At 47.7% G+C, this 16,138-nt stretch overlaps 1 protein-coding gene across 1 annotated transcript; it reads left to right on the top strand.

Annotated features, from left to right (window-relative positions):
- Positions 1-14,316: 14,316 nt before the first annotated feature.
- OLIG3 (oligodendrocyte transcription factor 3) lies at positions 14,317-15,126 on the top strand. Its single transcript, XM_035110923.2, has one exon. It carries the CDS (start codon positions 14,317-14,319, stop codon positions 15,124-15,126), a length of 810 nt encoding a protein of 269 aa, XP_034966814.2.
- Positions 15,127-16,138: the final 1,012 nt, after the last annotated feature.

Genomic DNA, 16,138 nt, shown 5'->3' with positions numbered 1-16,138 from the left:
CTAGCAGTGGCCTTGTGTCGTTTTCCCCTCCCTGCCTTTCCCTCCAGAGTCTTGAATTGGATTATTTCGGCAGTAATGGTGGCAGAACAGAATACGGCTACTATCATTACTTCTAAGCTTCCCAGTGCTGCTTTTACTGCTCCGTCCTTTATAGTGCCTCTGCTTCTTAATAAATATCTAGTTACTCATTTAGTGGGAGACACCATTGCTCTGTTAGAATAGAAATACAAGCTTCAAAGCTAAAGCCCACAGCACAAGACCAGGGATGGGAGATCCATACAAGGAATAAGCAGGTAAGTGGCTAAAGGTCTTTATATATGGGGTGTGGATATTGCCTTTGGGATATGCAGAATCCCCTTTGAGACCATTAACACTCCCTTAGGGGTTGAAAAAATAAAATCTCTATACCAAAATTTTATCAGTTCCCAATCAGCATAACCTACCCCTGTTTCACTGCTTTATGAATGCCATTATCCCATTGAGTACTTGGCCTAGACATTATTTCTCCCAAGTGCATTATCTTCCATTTGCCTAAATGCATTCAAATTAATAGAGAGCAAGTTAAAGTACTGTATGCATGGTCTTAAAGTGCTATATATCTGAATTAAGACAAGGCCAATAGTAAACCAGGTAAAGGCAGGGACAGGGTGTTAAATAGCTTTCTTGCCATTCTAGCGCCAGATGGCTGCCTCAAAAGGCACAGTCAGCTTGCTAACACAGACACACCGCCAGCCTGTGGATTTTGGGGATGGCTCACACGTCCTTCAAGAGAAAGGGTGGGACATAAATTTAACCAATAAATAAGTTTTTTTAAAAAATAAAAATGAAATCCTAGCACACAATCTACACTATTTTGCACATGGGAAATGTGATTCTGCTGTGGTTTGTTATGGCTGTGTAGATTTTGGTTGGCAAAAAGAAAATGACAGGTTTTTAATTAGTGGCAAGTGATCAGGGATTCGTTTGGGTCAAGGCTCGCCAAGGCCAACCCTCCATCTCAGTTCAGGATGCCAGCGTATTGACCTTGGAATATATAGGAATCAAAGAATTGTAGAGTTGGAAGGGACCACAAGGGCCATCTAGTCCATCCCCCTGCAATGCAGGAAATGTTCACTCCACTTGGGTCTTGAACCCAAGACCCTGATATTAAGAGCTTCCTGCTCTACTGACAGTGCTATTAGATCAATTGGAGAGTTGCAACAAAAGGTGACAGTATTCCCCGGCTCCTAAGAGGGGGGCAGCTTAAAACAGGAGCCTTGTAACAATGTTTGGGACCCATGGAAGCATGGGCATAGCCAAGGGGGATCAAGGGAGCACCTGCCCCACCGATCAAGTAAAACAATAGAAATAATTAACTGACCAATCACGTTGGTGAAACTTTCCCACCTATGTTATATGGCATTCTCAGGCTCAGGGCTGGTTTCTCTTTGGAAGCCTATAACCTGACAGGTTCAAACCTGAGTCCTTTATTGCTATATAGGCTTTGCAGCCCATACCTATGACGTGGCCACACATTGCAAGAGGAATCTCTTGCTGTGCATCAGTTCCTGTAGGCTGGTCTCAGCCTGGGAAACTCAATAGCACGATGAGGGGGATGAGATGCCATTCTTTATCCAAGGCCTGTTGCACAGCTATTCACCAAAAAGTACAATGATGGCATGCTTGACATTAAATACATTGCATGGCATAGTGCATTAAACATATGTAAAAGGGTGGAGAGGGGATGAAGGAGTGCAGAAATCTTCCTAAGCTTGTTATGCAAACTGTTCCAGGTGTCAAGGGAAATCAAATCTTTCCTGGGATCAGAATCTCTGCCTTCACCCTTTCTCCACACTGATTGTGTGTCAGTCTTTTAAAGTTCACATGGCAAAAACAAACAGCGGAAGCGCATTACCAATGACAGCATGCAGCTACAAGCCCTTCAGAAATAAACTCTCTAATCAATGGATATAAACAACTTGCATTTCCACCCAATCCTAAAAAGGATCACCTACCCCACTGCTAATTAATACCTCTGTGTATTTAACAGCCTGAAAAGGCTCATGGACTCGCTTATTGTAATCTGTTCATTAAAAGTTAAACTTAGTATTCAGGTACTGCCTTGCCTTTAGTACAGCGAATCAAATGCACACCGCTGAATAAGTGATTCTGTTTGTTTACACAAACTAATTTCATGCTATTAGTAGGAAATGCCACCGAGGATTAGCAATTCATGAACAGTAAATAAAACTAATTACACTTTGCAAGCTGACTTCCAACGCTATCAGTCCAACTCGCCAAGCTTTATGATTAGTCATTGGGGGGGAAGCTTTCCTTTTTATTTCTTAAATTTTTGCATTCAGTCCAGAAGAGAATGGCGTTTGACTCATCTTGTTCTAGGAATCAGTTGAGTACATTATTGCTGTGCATCTACTCACGTGGCTCACTAAATATTCTGGGACTGATACTCCAAAACCATTAAATCCTTGGGAGTTGTACCATTAATTTCAGTGAGAGGCTCATTGCACCACCAGTGATAATTTGTTGGATTAATATTTTGGATAGGAGTGCAAAATCAATTGAACCTAAGAATCTCAGAATTGTATTAACTATTGGAGTCAACTCCCAATAAAATATTTTGGGGGGCTGCCACCCCCCAAAGTTGATGGGCATTGCCATTCAAATGGTGTTCGTGCACCACATCATGTGATCAGTTATGTGGGGCAAGTTAGCACCGCTGGTATTTCAGACACTAACACAGTCCCACATAAAACTTGTGGCATCAGCCTTGCAAAATGCCTTCTTTCTGAAGAAGTCACTTTCGGTGACACAATCCAATGTTCAGTTAAGTTGGAAACAGTGGAACTTGATGATTCAACCTAGCCAAAATTTACTACCATTGATCTCAGTGGGATTTATTCATGATATGTTTAGATTAACCCTTGATTTATAACTGCCATGTTGGTTTCATTTCATATGTACTAGTTACAGGTAGTTAGCTGTGTTGGTCTGACGTAGTCGAAACAAAAAATCTGTATCTGAAGAAGTGTGCATGCACACGAAAGCTCATACCTATGACAAACTTAGTTGGTCTTTAAGGTGCTACTGGAAGGATTTTTTTTATTTTTTATTTTATATGTTGCTTCTAAACATGGACCATGGGGTTCTAAGTATACTAGCCATATAATGTCCAGTTGTAACTTCCCTAACCAATGGCCATGTTAACTTGGGCTGATAAGAGTTGTGGTCTAGAACATCTGGAAGCCACCAGTTTGGGGAAGGCATTTAAGAAATATTCAGCTGAGTTGTGTCACATGAAAGCAGAGAGTGGTGTGACATCATATCAGAGTGCACTGCCCTATCCCTGCCTTACATAATTGACTGTTATCATTTGGGGAGTGCAACATATGGTAAGATGATGTCATGTCACATGCTGTGTTTGACTACCTATCAGAAGGAGAGGGAGAAGGAGAGCAAGGGCAGCTCATTTCTCCCGTAATGTCTACCTAGATTCTGAAAAAGACTGAAGACTGTGGATATATATCATAATACTGACAAAGTCTTTTTATATGCTCAGTGTAAGGATAACATTCTGAGTTTTCAGCTAGAGCCAGACCCCTTGCTACTACAAAATTGTACCTCCCTATTAAGGACAGAAGGTGAACGATATCAAACATATCAAAAACTAAGAACCAGGAGTCTGATATTAGAGACGTGTTTTCCAGCTGGAACACAATCCCTTAGTAAAAATCAAGTCAGCAATTGCTGCCTATAGACGTTCACATGTTTCACTCTCAAAGACTTTGCCAAAATGGAACTATATAATGAATCTTGCTGGCCCTAACCAGCCATGCTGTTTATGCATCATTAAAATTAAACTTCCACTTCTGCCAACAAATTACATTTCCTATATATTCTCATAATTAGCACTTCAGCGGCTTCTGCTATTCAGAGACGCTCTTGCATCCTTGCATTCAAGGCTGTTTGAAAATGTTTCGAGCAGTTCTGTCCTCGTCAGACATGATTTCTGCTCTTCATCAAACAGGCATTCTCCTTTGATGGAAAATATGGTTCCAAAGGGGTGAGCGAACCAGCTGTGGTTTGGAAAAGAGCAACTTCTGTTTTCCTAATGCTGCATGGCCCCCTGTCCCTTCAACCCACCCTTGCCAGGGATCTCGTTTTTCTTGAATCTGAAGCTCTCTGTCTTCAAACTACTGGGGGTTGATTCAAATGCAATGTTTACTTCCCCTCTAAATTATAATTCTGTTGAAAGAGTAAGAATTTTGAGAGAGTTTTCCTTTGCGGTTGGAGCTTTCAGATCACTTGGTGGGAAATCTTACCAGTTTCCCAGTTCATTTGGAACTTCATAAACCTTGATTTCCCATTCCAACCAGACATCAGGTGAACACAGGTCATTGATACCTGATCCATTTGTTTCTTTGCAGCCAGTCTTCTTTAAAGATACTAAGATGGGTAAAAAAATACATGCTACATCAGCTTTAGGAGACTAGGGTGAGCTGCAATCCTAATTGTGGGAATGTTAGGGATGTTAGAATGTTAGATCCTATCCAAGCTTGTGTTATCAAGCTTCCAATATCAGCGGAGTGACATTCCCCTTTTGTGCACAGCAAGATGTGTGTGTTTAGGTTTGTTAAAACCTATACAACAATATTATACTTCCTGGCAAATCCCCTTTATCCCTCTTAAAAGAAATACACAACACAATAGTCTTAAAATAAGATAGAGTTTACTCACATGACATCCTGAGTTAACAGCATAATCTCAGAAAGGCAGGCTTACGTAGAAAAGTTACAGATATATACATCTGGAGTCTACTTAGTAGAGTAAGGCTCCATCTGGTCTTTCTCTTGGCAACAGGCCGAGAGAGAGAACCATCCTAACTGTAGATTCTCTGGAGATGTGTTCCCATTGAAGAAGAGATGGCTAAGAGAGAGAATGGCTGCTGGCTAGGGGCTTTTATCTGCCAACTAATCCATCTCATCTGCATGTCTGGAGGAACAGGAAACTGACCTGGTCAGGTGTTCCTCCAGGTGTTCCTCCAAGTGGACACTCTAGGAACTGTTGTGACTTGTCTGCTCCCAGTATTCCATCCCACACTAATCATGTCTACTCAGAAGTAAATCCCATTAAATTAAATGGGGCATCAATGTGGATTGCAGCCTGAATGGATGTCCTGTGTGAGGGATGAGAATACCCTTTCATCCTCTACCATTGGGAGGCTTCCTTTTGGCCCTCCACCGTAATGATTTTGCTGTTTTGCTTGCTGACGGATTTATGGCATTTTATTGTACTCCATTGCATATTTTATTTTAATATGCTGCCTGCCAGTTTGCGGACATTTGGGCTAAAATGTGGTATAGAAATAAATTGTAATAATAAAATAATAATAAAATTAATTGTGTGCAAATGTAGGCTTCTGTCCCACTCCTTGTTACTCACTCATAAATGTTCCTGACTTACCGGCTCTAACAAATAGCACTCGTATATTGTTAATTAACAAGACTTGTCCCATTAGGAAAAAGTATTGCAGTTTAAGATAATCTTATATAGATGATTCTGGGCTATTTGGGTTCATCCTCAGCCTACGCATGTGAAAGGTCTACCCTCAAATCAATGTGACTTTTGTTTAAGAAATGCATTTCCAGCATGTGGAACAAATACGGGGAAAACTTCTCATTGTTAAATTGCTTGAACAGATTGTATGTACTCTGTTGTTGTTCTTTTAATGACAGGAGACTTAATCAACTTTCTGGGATTCTGAATAAATTCTGCACCTTGTTAACAGTGTATTAAATAATAGGTGTCCATTCTAAATTTTCTTTTTTTCACCCATTTCCCATATTACATTTGTAAGGGTACACACAAAATGTATGGGGCACGATCCAGCTGAAGTCCCACATGCAAGTGCAATAATTTGCGTAAGAGAGGCAGGGACATGCTTAAATCAGGTCCTTTGGTTTTCAATAGGAAATAAAAGTGCTGAGCTGAATAGAGCACATGACACGCACCTGTAAAATGAATGTGTCTGGTCAACATTTTGTGTTTCTTACCAAACCCTTCAAACAGGTATATAGGCTATAGAGATGGGATTCTTGCCCCCACTTGATATATGCCTTGGGTCCCTGGAAATCGTAATGCATGAAGTGACCTGCTAAAGGCACCTTCAGTCTTAGCATCACTCTTCCCCCCCCCCAAAAAAAGTTAGGCTTTTTCCACGAGTTTAAATCATGTTTGCATTTCCTGTGCCTGCAATGCACATGCAACTGGCAGTGATAACATCAAACCAAAACACCCTTCCTTTGATATCTATTCCATTGCAACCTGCATCAGACTATAATACATTTATACTGTTTATTTGGCTTGAATCTGCTTGTTCTTATATGGGGCTGCCTGCAGTGCACATGTACTTGAGAGACAGCGTGGGGTAGTGGTTAGAGTGTTTGACTAGGACTTGGGATCTGGTAGACTAGGGTTCAGATTCCCACTCTAACATGAGCGTTTTTACCTTGTTGCCAGCCCCCTGGCTAACCTACCTCGCAGGGTTGTATGGAGGAGAAAAGAGGAAAGGTGAGATATCATCACCACAACCACCACCACCACCGGCAAACCAACAGACAGGGGATTAACCACTTAGTAGTCATGCATAGGCCAGTGGGGGCTGTCTGTCAGGGAAATATAAATTCTACTTTGAGTAGCAAGTGGTATTTGATTTATCCTCCGCCTTAACAACATCTCACACATGGCACAAACAAGGAGAACCTCAAAGTAGTTTCTTTCGTGTTGCAGTTGGGAAACGGTCTGCCTTAGTGACACCTGAGCATCACAAACCCGACAGAGAGCATCTGGTCCACATCCAGCCCCTCTCCACCAGCGGTTTCTTCTTAAAATCTAAACGCAACGTCTCAACGCTCATCGCGTTGATCCGGAGTGGGAGGGTGGGGAACGGAGAGACACGAAATCTTCAGTCCCGTGCACACAGACCTGGGAGTAAATCCCTTTGAACACAGCGGGACTTACTTCCTAATAAATACGTCTAAGATAGCAACGTAAAACGTTGCGCACAGGATGTCCCAGGTTCAGCCTCCATCTCTCCAGGTAGGGCAGGAGGGGGACCTCCTGGCCTCCTGAACCCTGGAGATCCGCTGCCACTCATTGGAGACAATACTGAGCCGGGCAGACCGTGGCCTGACTCAGTATTTAGGCAGATCCCTATGCTCCTGTGAAGACATGGGGTCCCACAGAGTCCGCCTGCCTGCCACAAGGCTCACCTCTCCATAGCGCAATGACTGAATCCCGAGCCCTTGTGGGTGTGTCCATTTGCATGCAAGTAAAACCTTGCGGAATACATGGGAATTTGCTCGGGGGTAAGCAGCTGCGCCAGTGTTTGTGGTGGGGCAATTATTTTGTTTTTCTTGTTTTTATTATGCATTTTGCGGTGGGTTTTTTCCTCTTGTATTTTTATGTTGTGAACCGTCCTGAGATCTACGGATGAAGGGTGGTTATACAAATTTAATAAATAATGATAATAATAGGTGGAGCAATTGCATAATGCAGCGTCCTATGATCGCCTTGAGGAAGGCTTTAAGTCTCGGGATTGCTGCTGCCTTGTTAGCAACGGGAGAAAATAAAGGACTGCTCCTTCCCTGACCCTAGGCTGTCGGGTCTAGGGGGTTCCACCAAGGAAGGGGCCCCGGCGCTTGTGCACGGAAGTCAAGGGGATTAGGACAGAGACCGAACCTCTCCAGCGGCAAAGCGCTGGTCTGCTTTGGAACGAGCTTCTTTAGGATATGGATTTATTGATTGCATTTATAGCCCACCTTTATTTCTCCCATAAGCTCAATGTAGTATACGTAGTTCTCCTCCTGATTTAACCACCCAGCAACCCTGTGAGGTAGGTTAGGCTGAGACTGAGTGGCAGAGGAAAGAGGAATGAGGCTGCAAGGGTTAAGTGGGGCTCGCTCCCAGGTGGGGGCGCAGAGGGGACAGCTGTCTAAGGACGAAAATGAAGGGGCTCCTTTTAAATGTAGGAAGAACTGCGCGCTATACCCGATGACTAGCATGCTTTGTTGTTGTTTATAGTCGTTTAGTCGTGTCCGACTCTTCGTGACCCCATGGACCATAGCACGCCAGGCACTGCTGTCTTCCACTGCCTCCCGCAGTTTGGTCAAACTCATGTTGGTAGCTTCGAGAACACTGTCCAGCCATCTCGTCCTCTGTCGTCCCTTTCTCCTTGTGCCCTCCATCTTTCCCAACATCAGGGTCTTTTCCAGGGAGTCTTCTCTTCTCATGAGGTGGCCAAAGTATTTTAGCCTCAGCTTCAGGGTCTGTCCTTCCAGTGAGCACTTGGGGCTGATTTCCTTCAGAATGGATAGGTTTGATCTTCTTGCAGTCCATGGGACTCTCAAGAGTCTCCTCCAGCACCAAAGCATGCTTTAGTCACCAGTTAAGAAGGAAAGGGGTGTCTCCATTACCAAATGTTCTGGTCACTTTTTAAACTTTCCTGGTAAGATGGTTGGGTCCTCGCCATTTTGTAGCCTTATAAATCGAGATTATGTTACCTTGTGTAAGGAATGATGCAGTGGATATTTTGGAGTCCCAAAAAATGTGTGTGCGCGCACGCATGCACATTCACTCTCTCTCACACACACACACACACACGATCAGACATTTTAAAATAGCTCCGCATAGACATGGCAATACAGTATAGACAATCCTGTAAATCTGGCTTCCTCAAACTCGGCCCTCCAGATGTTTTTAGTCTACAGTTCCCATCATCCCTGACCACTGGTACTGCTAACTAGGGATCACGGGAGTTGTAGGCCAAAAACATCTGGAGGGCCGAGGTTGAGGAAACCTGCTGTGAAAAGTTAAACATTAAAAAAAAACATTCCGTGTGGACGAAACGTGGCTCTCCGCCAGTTAAGGACAGCGGGGGAGGACCCAGCTTCATCGGGACGCTGCTGCGTTGGTGACAAGGCTTCAGAGCTGGAATAGGTTGTAAATGTTGCAAAATGTTGCCGAGCGTTTCAGGTCATGTTCTTGTGAACAGTTGCGGCTCAGTGAGCGGGACTTGGTTTCGGAATTACAGCTCAGCCATCGGACGCATTTTGGGGGGGGGGGAGTGCCCCATAACATGCAAAAAGTGTTTTGAACGAATGCCTGATCTCCCTTTCCTCCTCACCCCCAACTGGGCCGTTCCTTTTGAGCGGGGAGAGGGGAGCTTTCCACACGGCGTGCTTTACTAGAGCTTTTCCCTCTAGCAGCTCAACTGACTGAGCAGGAGACTCTTAATCTCATGGTTGTAGGTTCGAGCCCCACGTTGGACAAAAGATTCCTGCATTGCAGGGGGTTAGACTAGATGACCCTCGGGGTCCCTTCCAACACTAAGATTCTATGAAGACCTCCATTCAGGGTCTCTCAGTTTCCCATCGGGGTCAGCAGTCAAGCGATGCAGGAGTGGGGCGGGTTGGGAGAGGCGTTTGCTCCCCGATAAAGCGGTTGCCTCTTAGAGAGAAATCCGTAGGAAAGTCGTGCTCGGGTGGTCCGGGACTGCTCGGTTCGCAGAGGATCCAGCAGAGGGCTCCGACCCGGGAGGCGACTTGAAGGCGATGGGCAGTCCCGCTTACTCGTCACGGGACCGGAGGAAGGCTTCACTCACCACCTCCAAACATCGTCCTTAAGTCGCCTTGGCAGTGATATCGTTCATTCCGTCGGAGGAGCTCTCTGGATAGCTGCCGGTGTACATCAGGATGGTCAGTCTCCCTTTCTTTCCTTTTAAAATAGTTCCGATTTAGAAAAAATAACAATTACGCTATTAATAATAATACTATTCATATATTTCAAAAATGCATTCTCCAGAGTATAGCGAGGAGACCTCGCCACCGGTTTCGATCCGGTTCTTCTGGGGTTCTCATGCAAGGAATCGCGCCCAGGAAAGGACCGAAGTGCTGTCAACTCAGAGGCTTTGGAAACGTGACGTCGCTTCCAGGTCGAGCCTTTGGCTTCGAACTACATCTTCACCGAGATGGGGTAAGACTGGGCTCCGTGTCGGGGTGGGAAAGGGTGAAGGTATCGCTTTAGTCTCTGCATATCTATTCAGAAGTAAGTTCCCCTGAGTTTATTGGCGCTTAGGTAAAGGTAAAGGGACCCCTGACGATTAGGTCCAGTCGTGACCGACTCTCGGGTTGCGGCGCTCATCTCGCGGCGCTTACTCCCAAGTAAATGTGAGGAGGACGGCAGCACAGATCTCTTAACATCATCGGTCATGATACTAAAATGAAGTAGATCTGCCTGGAGCAAATGCTCTGGGATTAAGGAGCCTCTAAATGTTGGTTTGGCTTCACTATTTTAAAAGCTTCCATTGCTCCAGGCAGCCTCGCTTCCAGTTCCGTCACTTGGTTTGGGGATTTTCTCCATCTCAGGGATTTAAGGGAGGAAATGCGGAAGATCGATATTATTTCTGAGTCTGGTTATTTCCAAAAACCTACCTTCCTTCCTTCCTTTCTCTCTATATATAAAGTATTTAAAAATATCTACCGTACTTTTCCCCCCTTCCCTGGTAGAGCTCCGCTGGAGAATGATCCTTTATGCCTGCAAGTGCTTTGGGGGGAGCAGGTGCTGCGAAGGTGGCACCCCCTCTTCCCCATGCAGACTTTCCTGGAAGCGCAGGTGCCTCTTGTTTTAGAGAGTGACCACGCGCTCTGAGGCCATTCGAGTGCCGGAAGGTGGGAAGGCTCAGGCGCGCAACTACTTTCTGTGCGTGTTGGCTTCCTGAGTTCACACGATCGAGGAGTGCGCGCGCCTGGATCGAAGAAAACCCACCAATCAAGGCCTAGCAAACATCTGGGCTGGGCGTATGCTTGAGGGATTTACTCATACGCAAATCAGCTGGCAAACAGACTGCAAGTCGCCTGCGAGGTTTGCTCTCCGACCTTCGCTGTGTTCAGCACCGTCTCCAAGAACAGGAGCAGCTATCGCGTGTCTTCGCTCTGGAGCAAACTTCTCTTGACAGATCTCCAGAAGCTGAGGCGCGCGTGCGCCTTCCTTTTCCCGTCGCTGACCCTCTGTCATTCAAGCCGTTCCCATGACAATCGAGATTGTCAGCTAGTTGCCCCAACAGTCAAAGGCGCATCCCTTTGCCCTGCCCTCAACCATTTCCCAAGCCTTGCACCCGCCGGCTCCCGCATGCTTCCTCCTAGGGCTAGGCCCTCTGCCCAACAAATTCTTGCACGGTCTCACCACCGAAGCAGTTGCCAAAGTTCCTGGCTTTTCTGGCGCGGTGATCCAATTCACATTGAACGAGGAGATCTGGGCATCCTACACACACTATACCTTTGAAGCACAGTCGAAGCACATTTCCCGCCCCCCTCAAAGAATTCTGGGCACTGAAGTTTCCTGAAGAGCTGCTGGGAATGGTAACTGTGAGTTTTAAACCACAGTGCCCAGAATTCTTTGAGAGAAAGGATGTGTTGCAAAGGCACAATGTGCCCTCACTTAGTCCCGGGAATTCCAAGCCGAAGGCCAAGACTGAACCCCACTTCTGCCTGCAGGAGGGCACCCACGCAGTGGCCCTGAGCGCCAAGTGGGGACTGCTTCAGACTCCATGCTAATAAAGTCCTCATTCCGTGGAGCAGGAGATGCGCTCTCAATCTCAGCGGGCCAGATTTTCCAGTAAACGAGCATAGTAAACGTCATTGTGAGCTTTAACCTGGGGGGTTAGATCCACAAATAGTATTGGAGAGCATTGAAAGTACTCAGTTATCTAAGGTCCCCGCCCCCAGCAGAAGTCTTCCTCCCGCAATATCTTATTCACGGGGTATTTTTACTTTGTTTTCCTAAAAAAAAGCTCAACAACTTTGGCTGCCCGCCCCCGCCCCCCGCAACAAAAATCCTGGTTACACTCACAGGTCAGTTATCCTGAACAAAATGGGACTTCCCTTTGAGCGAAGAGTTTTAGAAACGGGTGCCCTAGTCGCTCAACAATAGGCAAATGGGAAATAACCGCCGCAGTTGCCCCTCAATTTGGTTTAGTCCCAGTAAATGCGCAGGGGAGAACTGGGGTCATGGTAAAAATTCTAGTTTGGATTCAGGCATTTTGAACTCAGTGGCATTTACTTCCAAGTTAACATATTTAGGGGTCGGGGTGGTCAATAGTTTTAGGAGAACTACGCTGCTTTACCTTATCCTGCGTGACCAAGAGAAATTTGAAACTAATTTGGGTGCACATTATATTGGGTGTACAGTAGTCGTTTCTGTGCTGGCTCCCCTTTGCAAAATGTTGTCCCCCTTGGTGACGTGTGGCAGAGGCGGCTTCTTTTTTGCTTACTTGGGGGGTCATTTGTTCACATGCACACACGCGCGCACAGACACACAGGGAGTTGTTGCGCCGTTTAGGATTCCTTATGCATATTTCCGAAGGATAGAAAGAAATGAACACAGTGTGAGCCAAAGGAACGCGAACGGAACGGAGTCCAGTTTCATCTGTGAGCCATTTCCAGCAGACTCATAAACTGATCTGAAAAAAAAAACAGATTTATTTGAAAGTTAAATCCCAGAGAATCAATAGAATTTGCTTCCCAGTAAATGGCCTAAGCTAAGCGCACTACTCGAAACTATACTCTCCATGGAATCTACGCAGTCTCCATCATATTTCAAGATTGAAAGTTTTCAGAAATATTGGGGAGATTTCAATATATATGTATCTGCATACCAGTAGGATTCCAAACGCGCTCACTTGGGAAGCAAGTTATCCCTGTTTTTTTTCCCGTCCAACCAAATAAACATGCTCAACATAACTTCAAGAAATGATAAAAGAATTGGTAAGTCCATGGAGATGTCGGGCAAAGCTCCAATATTTTTAACTGAAAAACAACAAAAATATAGTTTGTGAACCGCCGCATTTATAGTTCATAATAATAATAATGATAAAATAAATTTATAAATCAATAAAGCCATTGTCTACCGTCTCTGGACAGGCCAGAGACATTATGAGACGTCGGGGCGGGATAAATTATTTCGAAAAGTGAGTTATTCAGGAACATGGCCTACATTTTTATAGAGTAAACCAAAGCATCCACACGTCGATTGGACAGTCCCGAGGCACGCTTGCCTTTAAACCGACAGTAGGGGTAAACCACAACCCAGTCAAAATAAAAACAGCCCCTTTAAATGCACTGGGAAGAGGGGATGAGCTTCGGGGACAGCAGTCTGATGCACATTTCAATTAAGACTGCAGTCCTAGCTCCACTTACCGGTACCTGGGAGCAAGCCGCCCTGAACTCACAAGGAATTACTTATGAGTAAGTACGCATAGGATTAAACTGCAAACGATATTCGTTTGTTCTCGCGCAGGGATAGCTAACCCGATCGACAGCCACTGATTCTGCCGGGCAGCGAACCGAGGCCAAGGAGTGGCATCATAAAGCCCACTTTCTCCTGAGTAGCCTCAGAGTGTTCCCCCAAACCCCTCGGAGGCTACTTCGGAGTAAGATTTCCCCTCCTCTTCTCTACACGTCGTTTACTGAAAAGTACTTCTAACGGGACTTGCTTCTGAGTAAACATGCAGAGGACGTACAAAACCCGACGTTGCTTAAAGGAGCACGAGCGCCTCCCTAAGTTCGGAGCTCCGGGGATTTGGAAACCCTAGCTCCCGGCACGTTGGATCGTGTCTCTCTCCCCTCCCCCACTGCCTAACTCACCCACCCCCTATTTATTACCAAGAGGGGGGATCAAAATGCCCCCGCCCTTAACCCCGGAAGAAGGTTCCAGCCTCCTCCCGGCCCGTCGAGGAAGAGAGGCCAAAGCGAGCGCAGGCTGTGCGCGCTGTCCGTCCCCGGCGGGGCGGGGCTGCCATCTCCGGGACTCCCGCGGGTCCCTCGGCTGAGAGGTCCGCGGGAGGCTCCGGCGCACAATGCCTGCGAAGCGGGGTTCTTGCTAAACGGGGCCGTCCAAGCGCGCCCCGCTGAAGAATGGCGCGTCATCCCGAACAAGCCCCTTCGAGGCAGGAGGGCGCCTTTTGTCTCTCTGGCTCGCCCGCGGCTCTATAAAAAGCCCCTCGGCTGGCGAGGCAGCCTTAGAGCAAGCTCAGGCGCGCAGCCGCACGCACACCAAGCCAGCAGCTCTCCTGGAGAGGGAGGGGGGAGAGAGAGAGAGGCGGGGAAGTGGGATCTCCTCCTCTGTCTCGACCACTTTCTTTCTCGTTGGCAGAAGAGCTTGGTGGCCCTCCTGCCTGCCTGCTTGCCATTCCTCCTCCTGTTCCTCCTTCCCCTCGAGCGGGGAAGCCCTTTCTTGCACCTTCCCGGCCACTGCAACCAGACCATGAATTCTGACTCCAGCTCTCTCTCTAGCAGAGCCTCCTCGCCAGACATGGAGGAGATGTACCTGCGGGACCATCATCACCACCACCATCACCACCACCACTCGGTCTCGTCGACGCAGAGCGAGGTGGGCCAGCGCGGGCCGGGCGAGGGCCTCTCTAGGGCCGGCTCCAAGGGCTCGTCGAGCGAAAGCAGCAAGTACAAGATCAAGAAGCAGCTCTCCGAGCAAGACCTGCAGCAGCTGCGGCTGAAGATCAACGGGCGCGAGCGCAAGCGGATGCACGACCTCAACCTGGCCATGGACGGGCTCCGCGAGGTGATGCCTTACGCGCACGGGCCGTCGGTGCGCAAGCTCTCCAAGATCGCCACACTGCTGCTGGCGCGCAACTACATCCTGATGCTAACCAGCTCCCTGGAGGAGATGAAGCGGCTGGTAGGCGAGATCTACGGCGGCCACCACTCGGCCTTCCACTGCGGGACGGTGGCGCACTCCGCCGGGCACCCGGCCCACCCGCCGGGCGCCGTGCATCCTGTGCACCCGATCCTGGGCGGCGCCTTGTCCTCGGGGGGCAACCCGTCGCCGCTCTCGGCTTCCCTGCCGGCCATCGGCGCCATCCGGCCGCCGCACTCGCTGCTCAAGACCCCCCCGGCGCCGCCGGCACTGCAGCTCGGAGGGGGCTTCCAGCACTGGGCCGGCTTGCCTTGTCCCTGCAGCATCTGCCAGATGCCCCCGCCGCCGCACCTCTCGGCTCTCACCACGACGGCCAGCCTGGCCCGGATCTCCATAGAAGCCAAGGACCTGCTGAAGTGAACTCCCCGCCGCCTCTCAGAGGGAGCCTTGGCCAAGTCTCTCGCCCGCCCGCGGGAGGGTCTAGCGAAGACCACCGCCCGCCTCCTCGGGAAAAAAACCTCTCGCTGCCCGGGAAGCCGCCGGGGAGGGGGGGCAAGCCGGAAGGACTCGAGAAGGTGAAGCAGCCCAGAGGTCCCGCGGTGTCGTCGCATGCTTGATTCTCCTCCTCCAACTCCTGTTTTCCCTTCTCTCTCGCTCTCTTTCTCTCTCCCTCCCTCCGTCCCGTCTGATGCTGTCTCCAAACTTCATTTGCTGTACCCAGGGGGACGTGTGTGTGTGTGTGTGTGTGTGTGTGTTAGGGGCAAAGCAAAGGACCTTGCAAGGTAACCTTTTGGGTTGGATTCTGGGTGTTTTGTTTTTCCTGTGATTTCTTTTTCTTTCTTGTCAGTTCAGGAAATAGGGAGAGGGGAGGGAACGAGAATGTAAATAAGTGCTTTAAAACGGATGGGGCGGGGGGGGGAGATCTCTCTCTCTCCCTCCATTGTAAGTACACAGCCGCAGAAGCGGTCGCTTGCTTGGTTGGATTGAGGTTCGCAACGATTTCGCTGTCTAGGAAAGCGTGGAAGGGTCATTCCCGGAGCTGAAAGGTGTGGGGGGCTGATTTGGAAGTAAGCTCGTTTTAAAAACCAGTGGCCAGGATCCAGCCCTAGTGAAGTTTGCAATCCTGTGCACACTTCATAAGGACTTCTGAGTCAAGCACTGCAAGTCAGTGCAACGACAAGAGTTAGACAAAGTAAAAGGACTTACTTTGGATTAAGTCCCGTTCAAACCAGCGGGGCTTTCTCCCGAAAAAAGAGGGGTGTTTCGTTTATTTAAGGGTGGGGGTGCGAGCGCGTAGAATCTGCAGTAACTGGAGCTGCTTAGCGGAGGCTGAATAGGGTTTATATCCACTGACGCTTATTTCCAATGTCTTCTGGGCTAGGGGAGTTTAGACGACGAACGGTCCGATCCATAAACCAAGGCCTTTTATGCT

Source organism: Zootoca vivipara, chromosome 3 (genome assembly GCF_963506605.1).
Source record: "Zootoca vivipara chromosome 3, rZooViv1.1, whole genome shotgun sequence".
Lineage (NCBI taxonomy): Eukaryota > Metazoa > Chordata > Lepidosauria > Squamata > Lacertidae > Zootoca > Zootoca vivipara.
Note: the sequence above shows the minus strand (reverse complement) of the source record. Positions and strands in the feature narration are given on the sequence as shown.